The sequence below is a fragment of the Molothrus aeneus genome, chromosome 1, assembly GCF_037042795.1.
Source record: "Molothrus aeneus isolate 106 chromosome 1, BPBGC_Maene_1.0, whole genome shotgun sequence".
Classification (NCBI taxonomy): Eukaryota; Metazoa; Chordata; class Aves; order Passeriformes; family Icteridae; genus Molothrus; species Molothrus aeneus.
Genome location: NC_089646.1, coordinates 130,510,412 through 130,530,012, shown reverse-complemented (window position 1 = coordinate 130,530,012; position 19,601 = coordinate 130,510,412). Strand labels below are relative to the sequence as shown.

At 36.4% G+C, this 19,601-nt stretch overlaps 1 protein-coding gene across 1 annotated transcript in view; it reads right to left on the bottom strand.

Annotated features, from left to right (window-relative positions):
* The window catches only part of STK3 (serine/threonine kinase 3), a 126,887-nt gene that overhangs the window by 53,330 nt on the left and 53,956 nt on the right, over positions 1 to 19,601 (bottom strand). Inside the window, exons 7-9 of the mRNA XM_066565023.1 lie at positions 16,435 to 16,572; positions 14,411 to 14,536; positions 3,094 to 3,286 (exon numbers count right to left, since the gene is read on the bottom strand). Coding sequence (XP_066421120.1) covers positions 3,094 to 3,286; positions 14,411 to 14,536; positions 16,435 to 16,572 — 457 coding nt within the window. The remainder of the gene's footprint in view (positions 1 to 3,093; positions 3,287 to 14,410; positions 14,537 to 16,434; positions 16,573 to 19,601) is intronic.

The window sequence follows — 19,601 nt, the reverse complement described above, 5'->3', positions numbered from 1 at the left end:
GACTTCTCTGTCCTTGTCTTTTAATACATTCGTTACCAACCACAAACTATCTCTAAGTTTCACCAAAGACTGAAGCAACAGTTAGAAATCCACAATAAACCCAAACTGCAGCAAGAGACAATTTCTTTTCCAGCCTAATGCAGATAGCCAATATAAATTCAACAGGGCAAAAAAGAGAAGCAGGGGCATGTTAGTGAAAAAAGAGAAAAGAGAACGACGACAGGTATGGTATTGTTGGTGCACCAGAAAGCCCTAACACTAAGCCTTGCTGAAAAACCACAAGGGGAATGTGAGGAAGCTGGTCTGAACACCAGTCTCTCCACTGACATATGAAAAGGCTTCTACACAAAAACAAGTAAAACCCAGGCAACCGAACAAAAGAGGTAATATTTCCATCATTCTCATCTCTCCTCTACTCTACGTTAAACCTCCTAAAGTAAAGTTCCTCCCAACTCTCCTATGTTCTTCATTTTCTTTCCTGCATCCAGGTACGTACCACAGTCTCTGTTCAGAGCATGCACAGGCATACCAAGCAAGACAGGATAAATGTTGTTTATTACTAGACTGTATAATGTATGTTGGGGCGGAAGGACAGGCCTCTTTTTGTTCCAAATCCCAATTTTATCTGGGCACAATTCCCTATTTGTGAAAAAAATATGGTTTTAGTTATCTTCTGTCATGGCTCCCAGAGGCCTCTAAGCATGGGTACTTATAAATAAAAACATATTATTGTTTCTTATTTTGTCCTTGAGCAGGGAAACAAAAGGCAGAAGGAAACAAAACATGAAACTAAACGCAACAGCAATTAAATGAGAAGTTTGTCATAAATATTTTGTGTCTCTAGGAAGGAAATGAAATCTCTCTTCCCTAGTTCACAAAGTTTATTTCTCCAACCTTCTTGCTTGCAATGTTCTGTTATTCAGCAGTATCAAAGAGCATTTTTAAGATACTAATTTTGATTTACTATAACCAAATCACGCAAACATCCAGAAAGTGCCTACTTTGCCTCTAAAGGTACATTGGAAAAAGCAACTAATCTCCAAAATCTCCTGTCTTTGTCGAGTACAAAGAAACACAAAATCTGTGTCTGCCTTTCAGGGACATAAAGGATTTTTATGTTCCTTCCTGGCGACATTTCTTTAGGAAACTTGCTATTGCTCCTGTTTCAGCCAACAGCACAACAATCAAAGAACCAGAGGACCAGCTACAGTGGACATGATTTATATTCATCTTTAGCTGAGAGATGTGGAGGTCCCATTCTTGAATTATTTCTAGTTTTTAATGTAAAAAATGCAAATAATGGGTGCCTAATGCAAAATACAAGAAATTTCAGCAAGTAAGTGGTGAAACCAAACCTGTGGCCTGACAGCTGAATGATTAAAACATCACTTGTCATGAAGCAAACTACCTCCAGTTTGCTGGATTTGCTTTGCTGCAGTTACAGGGCTCAAGACAGTCATCTACAGGACAGGATGGAGGGGAAGGAGAATAATCCCAAGATTATTCTTGTTTGAGAAGAAAAAAGAATGGGATTAAGACATATACTGATCAAATGTGAAGATGTAGAAAGGCAACTCTCTCACTACAGATTGTAACTGGAATCAATTAAAAATTGAAAATAACAGTACATTTTAAAAGCAATGTCCCCAGCAGACAAATAAAACACAGATTAAGAGATTGCAATGCAAACCCAATGCCACCCTTCTGATCTGTTTGGCCTAGCAACAGGAATTTCCTCTCAGCATATATAAAAACTGCATGGGTAGTGTGGTGCAATTTGGTAAACTACTTTCACAGAACTTACTTATAAAGACTGATTTGTCAAGCTGCATAGAAACTGCACTAAAGCCTAATTCATAATACTTCCACCCTAAAAATTAATTCTAAATTTTTTCATACTATCTTTCCCCATTTATTTTATCACACAGCTGAGAACTCTAAAAGAAAAACAAAATAAAACCCAAAACAAACCACAAAAAAGCCAAACAAGCAACATCTAAAAAACCCCTTTTTCCTTCCAACTTCCTGTACACACAAAAAAGTTTCTGCTTTGCACTTCCAAATAATCTTGAGCAAATTACATCAGGTAATCTTGAGCAAATTACATCTACATTCAAACACAAATGCAGCTTTGTATTTGCTAGGAAACACTACAAACTTATTTATTTGGCACTGAATTCCACTCTTGAGCTATCAGCTCTCTATATTACACACACACAACTTCCCACAGCCTCCCCTCCCTGCAACTGTCTGGAGTTAAATATTACATTGTGCCTCATGAAATCAGGCAGCTACAGCCTGAGTTAGAGTCATCTGTTGATGCTGCCTAATCATGCAAATAATTCTATTAAAATTCATGGACCTCTATCTGCAGTAGTCTTCAGCCAAACAATGAGCATATCAGCTAGTAAGTATGTAAATTAACTATTTTTAAAATGTGTATTTATAGATATTTCAGTATAAGTTATATTTTTATACATTAAACATTCACATCTCTTTTTCTCCTTTTTACATATTCCCTCACATGCTGCCAAAATCAATTAGAACTTTTTAGTTAGGTTTCAATAATCTTTTGATTGTTGCCTTAAATCAACCATTGTTGAATTACATTCCAAAAAAGTCCAAATAATAATTTGCTTAAAAAATACAGATCTGCTAAGTGATCATGAGTTACAAAACGATTTTGCAGCAAAATATATTACTGATTGCTGACCCCAAAGAGAGTCATGATACATTCCCAGGACCACTGACATTGAAACAGCAGCCCCTCACATAATCACACCAGTTTAGCTCCAAGAAACTGGTCCAGCTGTATGTGGGACAGGAGACAAAGAGACAAGCAGTACAATTCACAGAAGGACAATTTGAGAGTCCTCTAGAGAATCTTAGCAAAGCACCAAAACCAGGCTTCTGCTTTGAATCTCCCACTGTAGTCAACTTTCTCTCTACAAATTACAGAGTGCTTAGAGACACAAAAACCCCTCTCCCCCTGTTTTAACCACAGAATTTGACTCTTTAAAGCCTTTCATGATACAACACTGTCATGCAGCATGAGAAAACACATTATTAGAAGAAAGCAAATTAACAACATACGTTTCATGGTCCCATCTTCCTCTTCATCATCATCACTGTTGATTACCATGGTCCCCAAGTCTGATTCTAACATGGTGCTGTTGTGCTCAATCATTGTCTGAGCACCCTCACTCATTGTGCTGGTGGCTCTCATGGTACCAGCGCTCTCTGAATTGGTCTTCACCATGGTGTGAGAGTCCAACTCATCTTCATCCTATGGGGAAACGTTTGCCAGGACAGAGCAGATCAGTAAAACAAAACAAAGGTAAGATGCAATCACTTATTGATTAGTATTTTATCTTTTTGTGACCTAGTTGTACTGCTGGACTCCAGGCTTAAAACTTTAAAAGAAATCACAAAATAAAAAAAAATCTTCCATATAAACAAAAACACAAACTCTTCTCTCTCTCACAGATGCATAGCAGGGTAAGTTTAACATGGCCCACACATTCACTTTGCATTAGCATTCAGGTCTGAGTTATCTTTGTGATTTTCATGACCCACTTTATCTCTCTGAGTTCCAAAAATCACTAACACAATTTAGAGAAAGAGATTTTGCTGTTTTGCAAGGGACTGTCAGCAAAGGGTGTTGACCACCCTTAACTTAGGATCGTGCCCAGCATCTGACATTACGTACAGAGCCCAGATGATAGGTTCATGTTCAATTTAGCTATTAAACAATCTCCAACAGAATTTTTGAAGTCCCTCTCAGAAACAAAAAATCAACTTGACTTACTTCAAGTGTTTACTGCCATTTTAAAATCTTTGTTACAAATGTGAGTAAATAATTTGTTAATACCACACATAAAAATAGTCCTTGAGCACATACTTACCCACTAAGTGTGGGGGAGATAACATCAAGGAGATAGAAAGTAACATTTTGAATTGGTAAACAGTGATGTGTCAGGAATTTGAAACAGAGCACTAATGGCAATCCAGTTAATGAAACATGAAATTCATATGGAATATCAATATTTGAAAACACTAATGGGAAATCCCACTGGTTTCCAAAATCTGATTTTGATTATACACACAACATCACAGAATTTCAGGAGTAATGTGATGGACTGTGACTATACACATTTTCTATTTGAATAAAATCTATTACTCAAGGTAAAAAAAAAATTATTCTCATTTGTTGATTAAATGTAAGCAATAATACTCATCGCTATGAAGTTACTCTATGTCAAATTGTTGTACTTTAAGTACAATTGCTACTTTCATGAGTTCTATAACCATATATGCATCCATTTCCTCTATTGTGTCAAAATTTCATTAGAGTTCCTTGATAAATGAATTTTATCCCTGATTAACAAAATATTTTAGCTACATAGTTTGGAAGACTATTACATAACCCTTGGTTTTTTGGTTTTGTTTTTTTTTTTTTAATTTACCCCTTACAAATAACATGTTGTTGCTACATAGGATCACAGAATTCTTTAGTTTGGAAAAGACCTCTAAAATCATCAATCTGTTAATCTGGCACTGCCAAGTCCACCACTAAATCATGACCCTAAATGTCACATCTACAAGACTTCTAAATACATTCAGGATAATATGTAACATTAAAACAAGTCTTCACCCACTAACAAATTTCCCCTTTTTCCTAAATCTTGGCATTGCTTTATAGATTTTAAATGTTAAACTATGAAGTAACTAAGTGCAGGGGCTGGGAAGAACAGAGTCAGAATGTCAGAAGAACTAAAGCCCAGACTCAAACCCCTGCAAGGTCTGGCACTTTCTGTTTCTCACTGAACTCACTCCCTGGCATGGCAGACAATTTGCCTCTCGCACAGACACATGAGCTGCATGCCCTGAGTGCCTGTTTCACTAAGGCCTGGTCTAGGTAGATATAGAAAATTGAGTGCAGTAATACCAGCTCCCGAAAATTATTCTATTATATCTCAACTAAGAGACACAATATCAGATTTAATTTTGATAGTCCGGCTAACAGCATACTATAATGAAGCCAGGATAGAGACTAAACAGATTTAAAGAAAACTTCCAAATATCAAAAGAATAATTATTTTCCAGATTATAATTTACAAAAATACTTGAATTCTTCATTTGCATTCTTTCTGGGTTTGTTGGTTTGGTTTTTTTCGTTGCATTCTATTTAGCACCCTACCCTTAAAAAAATTGTGATAATCCCAAAGATACAGACAGCTTAGAGCTGCAGCACTAGGCAACTGTGACAGTGAAAAAATGAGAATATTTTGGTACTGCTCCTCCTGGTGGCAGCTTCAATCTTCTTTACTATCTACCACCAAATGTTACTGTTAAGCCCGGTATTTTCTATGAATTGCATTTTCCCACTTCTAAATAGGGTACTCAGAAAAAAAAGTAGTTTTGCATCGTATTTTAAAAGGGCCAGAACAGTTAACCTACAAGTGTTTCTTTCCGTACTGCAGTACAACATAAAATTGACTCACAACATACTGGTGTTTCGCCTATTAATCACTACAAATGTGGCATCTCTCACATAAAAATCCCTGAGTTTAAGGCACAGTTACATCTGATTTACAGACCAGGCTGACTAATATTAATATCCATATTAATATGCACTTGCAGTGCATATGGCCTTAAATTTACCTAAGCTGAAATAAGAAATTAAACAAACACTTTCCTGGAGCTCAAAACTTTTATTGTACAATTAATGGGAAAAGGTGATGGCTAACAATATCAACAACTATGAAATGGAGTCCTAAATTACCATTTTCATAACTTCTGCTTAATTGAAAAAATATCTTTTATTTCTTCAGTCAAATCAACTACCTGGACTTGGCCCAAAGAATAGCATTTCATTTTCCAGTCTGACTGCCAAAAGCCTTTGTCTTAGTATTGTCTCTCAGCAAAGAAAACAGTTATCTTTTAGCCCCTAGGAGAATAAGGATCACAAAAGCCCACCTTAGTACTAGAAGAACAGTTGTCATAAAAAGGGAAGTACACAATTTTGATGAATAGTGTTTTCCTTATATCAGGAATGATGTACTGAGACAGAACAATATCAAACTTCTCGTGGCCTGTGCACAGCCCAGAATATGTAATTTTGGAGCTAACACAGATTGCTTCCAGAACTGTCATTCCAGTATTTCTCACAAATATTAGATTCTGCTAATATGGCAGTAGACTACACTGGTTCTGAAAATGTAACTTAATAAAAATATGCAGTGGATCCAAGTTATGGATGTGCACATTTACATGAGAGATGAAAGTGATTTCTTCATACAAATTCTGATTCGTGCTTTGCGGTACATAAATATTGGTGTAGAATTTGTGATCTGTTGTTATAAAGGTAAACACACTGATTAAATAAAAACAAACACAATCGCAATTTTAAGCAGGAAGAAAAAGAGAAGTATTAAAGCTGAAGTGTCATGTTCTCATACTGTTTATGAAAACAGATACAAGAATCAAATAATAAAAACAACTAACTCTGGAGTTAAACTGTCTGCTGCTCTCCTGTGTACAAGTAATAAGCAACCAAATTTGTATTTGGAAGGGGTTTCAATTACACCACTGTACAGCAACAGAAGGTGAGGCACAAGGAAGAATCTCTTGAAATGCTACAGAATAACAACAGACTACAGAAACTCTGAGTAACATCATAATGTAAAGTACAAGTAAAGTACCAGCAAAAACCTGCAATCCTATGAGACTAACCGTCCAGATCTCCTTATTTACCACAATGATGTTATTAACAAAATCAACCCTTAGAGCATAAAAATGCAATCACAGAGGTTTGATTATCAGGATAGAAAATTCAAAAAGACTTCAGCAGAAACCACACCCAAGACTCCATTATATACTTGTAAAATAAAAGACCTCATCACACAAGAAGTTTTCTCGGAGAAGTTGACCTTGCAGACCATACCAGAGTCTACATCAGTACAGAAGTGAATGAGCCGAGGTGATAAAGATTAAAGGATTTTTCTGTTGCCTTTTAAACATCAGTAGGGATGAAGACTGATAAAAAACTAAACAAGAGAAGCAAATACAGCAGCAGCTACTGCTAAAATCTCTCTGCCTGTGGTTTGGCATGTTAAAAGAACACTAGAGGGCAGCAAAGACGGCCAACTCGGCTGCAAGGTATTAAAGGAAGATTTATTTACATGCTGGCAAAATTTAGTATCCTGTAAAATAATTTCATTTACTATTAACACCTCATCATCACCTTTGAAAAATGTAGCTGTAGTCACAGCTATCTTTTTTTAAATCACTGCAGTAGCTACATAAACACACAATTTAGTTTGGTCAAGCACAAGGATTTTGTAATAGCTCCTAACGTACAAAGCCAAACTTCAACCTGTGTATATGATTAATACTGAGCACACAAAGATTAGACCCATTAGTAAAACAGGTAAAAACTTAACTTTCAGCACACAGTCAAATCCACATTCAACAGACATCTGTCACAAAACAGCACTTAAGCACATTTTCTACCTACAGGTAATGAAGCCCTGCTGCATGCTTGTACCTCCCCAGGTTTATTCTTCCTATAACCAGTTTCTGGCTCCACACTGCTGTGGGTTTTAACAATATGCTGTATTTCTAACTTCAGGACACCTAAAGGATTGCAATCAAATCTAATTAACACATATGTCAAGTGTTCTTTGGCATGAAGAAAAAATGGCAGGGAAAGAGAAAGTTTTAACACTTTCATGTAAAATGACATGTATATGTAGACAAATATAGCTACAACATATACATGCCAACGCATGAAAGAAGCATGAAAGCAAATGTAAAAACCTTCAGAAAAGTAAAGCACAGTGTATCAGATTTAAAATACAAAATAACTCATCTGATTCACTAGTTCCTTTACAACAACACTAAAAATATTGTAAAAATATAAAAGAATAATTACAGCAATTATTTCTTAGAGTCTCAAAATACAGATGACATATTTTCATAATTAATATAGGATTAACAAAATAACCCTTTGTCTGAATGAATAAATAATTCTACATATAGGAACAATTGATTATTGACAGTTGGCTTTGGTGTTGATAATTGTCAACCATCAAGTACCCAAGAAGAAAAAAGGGATCACTGAAGTAGTAATTCCTTGATTTAATATTCTAAAAGACTTCAACGTTTCTCACATCATAGCAACATTAAAATGTAAAAGAAAAGATACAGAGAGCTGCTTGTTAGCTCACTCCTTTAAAGGTCCACACAAACAAATATTTAGACATGTTTTCTGTAAGCTGCCAGGCAACGAGTTACTTTACATTCCCATAATATAGCTGCCCAGCCCGAGCATCCACTTCACATCACACTTCCAAAAATGCATGAGAAGAGATTGGTCACGTCTCATAATGCCTAAACTAACATTTAAACTTTGATATTGGGATTAACCTTCTGTAGAACACAACACTTACGGTTTTTGCTTAATTAAAAAAAGCTGTACAACTACCTCAGCACCTATCAAAACATGTCAGTTTGTCACAAGGCATTCTCATCACATGAGCAGCTCTCATAACAGGCATAAAATCAATTCTGAGCACGCTATTTATAATGATATATCTCTCAGGAAGGATACAGACATGAAGACTGTATTCAGCCTGGATAGCTATCTACAGGTCTATAATACAAAGTTTTGAACAGTAAAAAATATTTACAGTACAATTTACAACTTCTCATGCTATAAAATGTTCACAGACGGTGGTGAAAAAGAAAAAATTTTTACGGGGAAAGTGACTCTTCCTCACTTGAAGGACAACTGAATTGATCCTGAAAATTAAGCACATAATTGTGAAAACTTTGCATCTGATTATTTCTTCAAATCCACACAATCCATACTACTTCCAGTTAGGTAAGTCACTTTTAACTTGAGTGCCTATTACTGTACAATAAGTGACTTTAAGAAGGTATTAAAGCACAAAAATGTATTCAAATGTAACTGTTAGGGTTAAACATGTTTCCTAACATAAGAAACTTCACAGTCAGAACACTTTACACCTTCTTGATGGGTCTCAAATCATGTACTAGGGAGTAACAAGCTGAACTCCTCACAATTTACATAGGAAATTCCTGGGGGGTTAGATCAATAAATTCAAGCCCCTGACAGGTTAACTGAAACCATTCTTTTTCAATAGTATATGGACTCAATTCACTGCCCATGAGAGAACTTTAACCTCAATAGACTCTACTTACACCAATATTTGCTCTTGCTTTTAGATGTTGTTAAATACATATTTCTCAAAGTTCCAGTCTGTTTCTACAGGGAGGCTTTTACAGTAGTATGATTGGGAAAAAAATCCATTTTTGAGGTGTTATTTTTCAAAACTGAAGTGCCAAGTGGCTATTACTTTGCAACTGAACAGTGACTCCAATTCTAAACACAGTCTAAAACCATTTATACATATTAAAATATGAAGAAATACATTTATTACTTACTGTCACTACTACTACATAAGGTAACACATAAGGGACTGTCGTTAGCTCCTTCTAGGACTGTTGCCATCACTGCAGACTTATCAAGACCTGTATTATCATCTGAACTATAGGATCATGTAGTCATGTAAACCACATACAAGCAGCCCTGGATTTCTTATGGGATTCTCTGAAACTGATATATAAGGAAGAGACATGTGCAAGGGTTATTTATCTTTATCCCTCCCTGAATGCTGGACTGCTGACTCCATCCACTACCAAACTGTATACCAACTATACCGAACTGGTACTTGTATTATCTGCCTTCCCTTTCCAAAAGCAAAATCATAAACACTCAGAAGTGCAGAAAGAATTGGTTTTCTCTTCTTCTGGCAGTTCCATAAACAAGTTCCAAATTAAATGAAAGACACAACCTTTGAGCTTATTGTCAAATTATACATTATTTTGAAGTGAAGTGTGGGGTTGGGGGATTGATTGTTTCTTTTTCTAAAATGACAAACACAAATACTGTAATGCTTTCATTTTATTCTTCCAGATTTTTATCCTGGTTTCCTCTAATAATTGGTGGGTCTGTTGATTAACCTCTGCCTGGTATGCTTACAAAACTAAAATCAGAATACCACTTATTGCAGGCTTCACTTACAGCCAACATGTTCAGGAGTTTTCTACTATGCAGTACATGAGCAACATGCATTCAAGAAACATCTTACAGAGAATGTCTTTAATTGAAAAGAAAATGGTAACAGCTTCAAAGAATCACAGAATGTTTGGGATTGGAAAGGACATTAAAGACCATCTAGTACCAACTCCCCTACCACGGGCAGGGACACCTTCACCTAGATCAGACTGCTCCCATCCAACCTGACCTACAACACTTTATGAATAGGGCATCCACAGCTTCTCTGAGCAACCTGTTCTAGTGTGTAACACACCCTCTCCACAAAGAACTCCTCCTAATATCTAACCTCAATCTACTTTCCTTCAGATAAAAGCCATCACCCCTATAGTACATGCCCCTGAAAAATGTCCTTCAGCTTTCTTGTAGGCCCCCTAGGCACTGGTACAAGTTTATGTTGCCATTTCCTAGTTTGGATGAGTTCGCCTTTCTGGCTGATCAGAACCTTTGGTGACAGCAACTGTAGAAGATTCTGGGTTATCTCTCAAATGAAACTGGAATTTCTTACAATGATGTAAGAAATGCACTGCACTGAAACTGCTGGAAGACATAGGAAGTCTGTATTATAACCAAACAACTATTATAACCAAACCAGAACAAAATTTGTTCTGCATTGTAACACACAAAATATATTCATAGGTCACTCCAAAAACTGTTTTTGTCAACAAGGAAATCCCTCCTCACTTCACCATCAATATTCTTCATTTCAAACACTTGTATGCTCACTTTTTCTATTAAAGCCAAGTATTTCAAAACTTTTTTCACTCACGGCTTACTAAGCAACACAAAATTATTAGATACATTTACTGATTGCAAAAGACACATTTACTACCAAATACCACCAGTTTTAATAACTGTTAAATATTTCATCCTAACTACAAATCTTGTCACAGATTATTTTATTAAACCATAAAACTGTGGGAAAATTTAGGGAATTAAAAAAATCTCAATAGCATAAAAAATACACAAAATTATTTTTTATAGTAGGTATAAAAATCTTCTTTTACTTGATCTTTTTACAATGGGAAACTTGAAAATGTTTAATTCTTCAATATAAACTTAACAGCAAAAACACCTGGACATCCTCTTGTCCATTATAAGATATTCTTGCATGTCTCTTAATAGGCCTTGTAAAAATCATTTGGTGCTAATTATTAATATTAGTTAAACAATTACAGCCTGGAAGTCAGCATCCGCAGTGAAAAATAAAAAGAAGTACACAACATCATATAACAAAAGATGATAAAAGCATTCTGAAAGAACATATTGCTGAAGTTTTTACCAGACTCTATCATCCTTCTCTTTTTGTCATCTTAAAATCTCATCTACTGATCCCTCCACTGAAGGTAAATACTACAAAGCTTCATTTTCCAATTTCTCTCTTTCTGTCTTTCACTGTGCTGAAGTCATGCTCTTCTTTCTGTTTTTCTACTACCTTTCTTTTCTGAACTAGCTAGTCTCATTCACAAGCCCACTTTCATGGCTTTCTCCAATTCTGTCACAATTTAGTACTGAGAAGTCAGCTCTGCCTCAAATTTGCCTCTTCCCTTTCTCACCTGTGAAGTTTTCAAACCTTTACTCTTTTCTCACATCCTGTGCAACTACAGTCAGGGCTGCCTCTAGTCCTCTGTAAGGCTGGCCTTTGGAGCTCCTCTACATCATGATCACAAAAAAAATTGAGCAAGGTATGCAAATGCTGAGCTGCCAACTGCTCTGACCTTCTGCCTTATATTGAAGAGCAATTTCTTCAAGCAGAGGTTGACCTCTGGCTCTTGGTTTGTTGTTGCTCATGCACTGCTATATGATTCATAGCCCCTAAAATTCTATTAGCGTAAGCTAAAAAATGACTTAGCATTTCTATATATTACAACAGCACTCATTTTTAAGAGCAAACCAACCTTTTAACAATAGTGGCTAATTAGACAAATTAGGCACTGCATTAGACGAAGCTGCCAGGAGGTGCAGAGTAGTGAGTGATCCTTCCCTTCTGCTCCACACTGCTGACACCACACCTGGAGTGCTGGGACCACTTCTGGGCTCCTCAGTATGAGAGACATGGACACACCAGAGAGAGTTAACAAAGGGCCACAAAGATGATCAAGGGACTGGAGCATCTCTCCCAGGAGGAGAGACTGAGAGTTGGAACTGCTCAACCTCGAGAACACAAAGCTCTAGGGGACCTCATCAGTATGTGTAAATATCTGAAGGGAAGGTGCAAAGATGATGAAGTCAGGCTCTTTTCAAGTGGTGCCCAGTGATAGGAGGAGAGGCAATGGCCATATAATGAAAAGAAATTTTCCTGTGAACATCAGGAAACATTCTTTGTACCATGAGGGTGATGGAGCATTGGCACAAGCTACACAGGGAGGTTGTGGAGTTTCCTTCCTTGAGATATTCAAAATTTGTCTGGACATGGTCCCAGGCAGCCAAACCTCAGTGGCCCTACTTATGCAAGGGGGATTGGACAAGATGACCTCTGCAGGTACCTGCCAACCTCAACCACTCTGTGATTCTGTTTTCTCAGCCCTGTAAACCAAAGATAGTCCTGTTACTTTCAGATTTGAGGCACTTATCTTCTGTACTTAGTGACCAGCAGACTCTTGCTGTCTTTTTTACTATAACTTTTACTGTAACTTGTTCCCTTATAGCACCACAAAAGCTCATGGCAGAATTCCCAGCGACTACAATGGTAATGGTAGATTGCTGCCTCAATCCTGGATTTGAGGTTCTCTCACACTGAACACTAAATTGGGAGAAGTATGAAAGGAAGGAGTCTGGGGGGCTGGCAGAGTGGGGAGTGCAGTGTTAGGTTCTGACTTCTGTACCATGCAAGAACCATGAGGAGTTGCTAAATGGCGCCTCAGTTGAGGTGAACCAAACTTGTGTTACACCCTTCCATGCAGGGGAGGGAGAGGGAGGTATACACCACATCCTTAGCTGGCATAGACTGTGCCCAGCAATGTGATCTGAACCTCAGACTAAGTAATCAGATGTAATCAGACTTAATTTTGGGTTAATGCAAAAGACATCAACATTGCCCAAATAAGGACGATTAAAATAAGATTTTCCTTCCAGTTCAGAAGGAAATAGCACAGATGAAAGCAAGCTAGTAAAGATATCAGATTTTTATGTCAGTAATAAATCAGTAATCTTCAACTATTCAATAAGTCACAAACATCAACTCTGCATGTCAAGTCACACAGAGGAAAATTTCCTAACATAACAAAAATAATCTCAGCCTTCCCTGCCTGTTTATTACTGAGTAAGTAAATACAATTCAGAGTAAACCACCTTTATAAAAATAAGTTATCAATATTCTTAGAACACACTCTTTGAACAGAAGAAAATGCAGCCAACCACACTGATTATTGGATATATAAAAGATTGCACAGAATCTGCTTGAAAGTATTCCTATAGATCATCACATATAGTGCTATGTGATGATCTATAGATCATCACATAGCACTCTGTAACAAGGATTCTACCATTTGCTATAGGACAAACTGCATTTACTGCACTGCTCTTTTCTGTTTGCTCAAAGCTGTAACATTCCAGTCTCCATCTTCTCTTTGTGCCCTTTTTGAATGACCATATACTGTATGTATGGTAGTACACTTCTTTGAAGCACATTCTGCTGCACTGCACAAGACTAACCTGAAATAAATTATGTAGGGAAGAATAATAGTGTCAGGAACACAGACTTATTCTGAACACTGCCAAACAATTTTAAATGCAACCTACTTATCACACAACCTGCTTCTCTCCTCAAACATATGCTGACAATGTCACCTGCAGAATGAAGTGCTGTCACCATTTTCATGTTACTAGGTTCAAACCACACTGCAATCACTGCTTACTGAGTGTCATCATTAATTATTCTGTGCATTAGGCTTAAACAAAAAACCAAAACACCAAGCAAAGTGCTCTGAACTAAAAACTAAACCACTTGTCTAGAAGTCCACCTGTGAAAGTAGAACCTTAAACAATTTTGAGGGTTTTAATATTAGTCTGAATAGCTGAAGTTGACATGGTTTCTTTTCCCACTTCCTAAAAAAGCTTTTTACTAAGACATTTCATGGAATAGTGCTGAAAGCTGGCTTATACAGCCTAATTCATAATTAAAGAGTGGCATACTCAAAATTCATAGGCTTAAAACTACACAGAAAACTGATAAAAAAAAGTATTTGAACACAACTACAGGAAGTAGGGGAAAACCAGCAACTTATCTGTAAAGTATAGGTGATTATAGGAAAAATGGGTACACACCGAATTTTCTTCCTCCTCTTCTAGCTCTCTCTGCTGCTCCTCGTGTCGCTTTGCCTTTATCTCCATTGCTTCGGTGATCAGGTCCCTTAAAATTGAAACTGGCTTAGCATTCTTAATAAATGTATGCTAGGGGGAAAAAAATCATTGAAATATGTAATATCATTAAAGCAGTTGTGCTTCAGATTTAATTACAAGTCCTACTCAACACCACAGATTTCAGTGATAAACAGTATCATGCATTCACAGTAACCAAAATCTACACCTACACAATATACACAGTATAGTATCTTTCAGCCCCTTAGTAACTAAAATTTTACTTTAACTATTTTTAATAACTTCAAGCCTTGGGAAATGTAATCACTTAATAACTGTTTCATGATTGAGGATACAATTTTCCAAAGAAATCATGCAGAAAATTGTAAATAGAGTGGTGATGATCTGACATAGAAAACCAAACTTTTTCAGATATTCAGTTTCATAATTTAATTAATCTTAACAAATTGAGAGCATAAATTAATGGCTCTAACCAGAGCATCTGTGGCTGCTTACTTCAACAAACCTATACTTTAAATGTCATAAAATATTTCTTGATCTATGATGCTGAAAAGTGGAACAAGTAAAAAACCCCTAACTTTTAGCAGGAAGTTTAATTTTTAATTCAAGGTCAATTAAAACATTACTTCTTAATTTAAGACAATATTTATTATACCATTTGCACATTTTGCTGCCTATAAACACCTGCTGTTAGAAAAAATCTGATTTTTGCATCATTATATGCAAATACAATTTAGGCAAAAGACAACTAAGCACCTCATAAAAATATAAATATTTAAAAACTGTTCCATGAAGAACAGAATTGATGAAGCCTCATGCACTACATCTATTATCTATCTTCTCCCTTGATATATTAATTCAATTTCTCTCTTTTTCATTCCAGGACTTCTGCTCAGAAGCAGTACTTTCATTTCTACTCAAACATTTTCACAGCATCTCCAGCTCCATCACATATGCTCCAATTCCAGCTGAGGAAAAGGACAACACTGACTCCTGATGAACAAACACAGTATCTGGTTTTCTGGTCAGTTAGCACGGGAAAGAAACTGTACACTGAAGCTTTTTTTGTTTGTTTCTCCTTGCTTGCCCACATTAATGCAAGTCTCTTCTATCCAGCTGTCTGTATTCAGCTAACCATACAAACTTCACATCCTGAAGGTCTCAAGTACTGGTTCATACATCACACAGACACTTATAACTTTCAATTTTTACTTATCTTGTGGTCTACATTTTTGTATTTTTCAATGTATAAAATTAAATATTCATAGCACAACCTACCAATTTCATGGCATGATCTACCAGTTTGACAGATTTATTACCAAAAAGTATTTTGCAAAATTTTTGTTCTCTTTGTAGTGGAGTTCACTGGAACTTAAAATTTAACAGCTGCTATTGCTAGCTCAACACGGAATATATCTAGTAGGAGAGTAATACAGGAAGTGAGAGCCTGGCATGCCCTGCCTTGCTCCAAAGGTCTACACTGCCAACTGTGGCTCACACAGGCAAGTGCCCACTTGGCTGAACTCAGCCCAGGAACAAACTCATGATACTGCATCAGACCTTTCTAGGACACAGAGCCACCTGCCTGCTCAATCTGACATGACCAGAAGGAAGGACTGAATATATCCCATGCATGGTCCACACAAAGGGGTAACCTGGGCTCACTTCTGTTACTAAACACTTGTCTAAATCCTGAGATCTACCGAGGGTCTCAAATCACAAAGCAAGGATCCAATATTAATTGCAAGAACTAGCCATAAACTATTTAATGATTAATTTTAGAAGCAGCAAGAAGAGAAATAAAATGGGGGCAGAGATACAGGAGCTCTGTAAAAGTGAAAAAGAAATAAGGCATAATAATAGTTAAAATAAGATTTTCACTTACAAATTTTCACAACATTTTGTGTTTGAGGGAAAAAAACAAAAACCAAACATAAAATGTGCTTTTCCTCAGTAACTTAAGTACTGACCTGTAGCAGCTGGGTTGCTGTAGCTCTTTGTTCAGGATTTTTCACTAAGCATTTCTTCACAAAATCTGTGAATTCATCAGACCAGAGCTCTGGCTTCCGGAAGGTTGGAGGGGGATTAGTAGGAATCATAAAAATAGCCTAGATAAAAATCAAACAATAGCAAGTCTAAACAAAACACATCACCACAGCAGCTGAAGCCAAGCTAAAAAAAAGAAATTGCTTTATCCACCTTTCTTATCAGGCTAAGAATCTAGAAGACAAATTTTAAGTATGCAAGGATTTCTACTCAGATCAAGATTCAGAAAGTAAATCCATCTGCTACTAATATAACTACTTCCCATTAGATTTTCTCTATTTAAACTGCATCCCATTGAGCACAAGACTCCTTATTTAATCTACTGCTGTACATTAATCTGAAGAGATGATTGTATTATTTCAAAAATTCTTAGCAGAAATTACAGCACTGCTTGTTTAAACACACATATAAAATTGCTGTGAACAGTCAAGTTCACCTTCTCCTCCCTTAAGCGAACTTAGTTTTATTTGAGAATTGCTTCGGAAATTTGGGAGGAATGCTATTTCCTTCTGCACTCATCATTCATCAGACAGAGCTTTAAAACTTGCTTGGCCAAGTAAGATTTAGATACACATGCTAAAAGACCTAAGGTAACACTAAAAGATGACAAAAAAAAATAATCAAGTAACAAGTCTTACAGTATTGAAAACTTACACAGAATTGAAAATGCACCATTTTACCTATATAACAAAAATTTCTTCTGTTGAGAACCATATGCAGACAGATTTTTCAACTGGGAAAAAATATTCATCCTATATTTTAAAAAAGTTTTTCCTACTCTAAGATTTTATCTATTGTGCCATTTTTTATATGATTATTTCCAGGTTTTCCTCTAAAAATACACACTTGCAGCAGGGAGAAAAACAGCCATACAACTCTAACAGACTACTGCAAAATAATGAAAATTTTTGAACTTTTTTATGTAATAAATGCATCCAATATCATCACTTAAGACTTACACATGATAGCAACAGACTATTCAGAACTAGGTCTATTGACAAGAACAGGCTATTATTGTCTTCTAAACCCAGGTTCAATTCAACCACATTTTCCAAACTCACAGGGAGTGAAAGTTCTTCATTTGTTTTTCTATGAGCATAGGCAGAAATACAAACCCAGAAAAGGGGGAAAAACTGATTCTACACACTTTTAATATACTAGAAGCACTAGAAGCTTCAGCCTGTGTCTGAAACATAGGCAGAAGGTAGAGAGAACTTAATGAGATTCTATCCATAACTTCTAAAGAAGTCTGACTGGCCTTGAAAGTTGGTTGAACTCAATCAAACCCTCATTAGAAAATTCTTCTCATATTCTGAAAGAAAGTGGAATCCATGCAAAATGATGTAAAAACTGTTTACTACCATTTTAATGAAAAATTAGTTCAGTACGGAATAGTTGCTAAACATCTACAAAATTTGCCATTTTGTTTAATAAAATTGTATGCTACAACAGCAGCTTTATATTTTCAGTGGGCAGCCATGCCAAACAAATATATAGACTGAGGTAGGAAACGTGGCACTCAGTAACTGGCCTTATCTAATTCACTTGTGATGCAAGATTAATTGTCAGTACACGTGAAGTACTTCTGGCAAAAAGCAGTGGCTAACAAATTCAGCAGTTTCTGTCCTTGAAATTAATGATCTCTTCTGAACTTTGAACTGATGACTTTTGATCTTATCTTCAGCTACTCTTAACAGCGAAATCTGCAGTAGCTATTGAAAACACACAGCTATAAAAGAAGGCTACCAACTTCTGTTTATGTGGTGTCAAAATGGGTACCTCCTCTTTGATCATAAACATTGACCTCTCCCCCCACAGGTAAGCAATCATAAGTTACAGAGTCCTACTCAGCTCCACAGCTCTAGGAAAAATGTTTGCCTTGGCCAATTATTTTCATCAAATACACAGCAGTTAAGAACCACGACAAAGAACTGACTTCTTTGTCATTCACAAAGGACAATGAGAAGAAAGAGGAAATTAGTGAATCATTTTTTATGCCAGGCAACAAAAGCCACAAAAGGAGATATTCAAGTGTTAGGAGTTCTAAATCCACAGGTATGCTTTGTACGCTCATTGAAAACACCTACTTCAGAAATCTGTATATCTATGTAATGCCTATACTGTAGGCTTTTTTAAATCCTACTATGCCACATGAGCTGTATTAGCTGAAGAGAAAAATCAGATGCATTTTTGTAATACAAGAAACCATACAGAAACTACTTATTGTTCAGTCCAACTTGGTAATTATGCCATGCACTTGCTAGTGCGTGCTAGCTCCCTCCAGCTCTCATCACTCCATTCTATTAACCAACCTAAAATTCTGGGTTTCAATTCCATCTTCCCTCTCTACTACCTAATTTTGGCTTGCCTATTTCTCAGCAGAAAAGTTAAGTTCCTTTCCTCTTTCAAAACAGTCTACGATTTAGCTTTCACTACCTTGTTTCCTTTCAAGAGGCTCGCAAAGCAATTACTGGAGAATTATAAAGCTAGTCCCAAATCTCCAGGAACAAAAATAAAACACTTATCTGACAGGAACTTATTCCTCATTTTTGCTTCCACTTCTTGTCCAAAAGGTAATTTCTATCCTAAAATAACTATATATTATTTTAAAACAAAACTAAGCTATTTCAATCACTCTGGGTGCCAATGGAAGCAGGAAATACTTGGGGTTTTTTCAAGTTTCTTTCATCTTACCTTGGATTTCTCCAGTCCCTGTGTTTTCCCAAACTATTACTTGTAGTATTTTTTTTACCTCCACTCCACTTGTAATTTTCTCAGAAGTTTCCCAGAGCTATTTGTTTTAGTGTAGCTCTCACACTGGGGCTGAGGACAGTCTCATACAGCCAGTGTTAGACAAATGCTGCTAAAAAGAAACACCAAATATAAGCTACTATCCACCCAACTACATGGGCTGAACTGGCAGTTCCAACTGCAGGAAATGTTAGGAGGAAATTGTTTAACAGATGGGGCAGGTTCTGACATACTTATAAAAGAGCTGAGGCTGATTCTTTTCTCTCTCCCACCCTCACCATCACCTTCCACATTGCCTTACATTTCTAAGACAGAAGGACAAATCTTACACAATTAACAT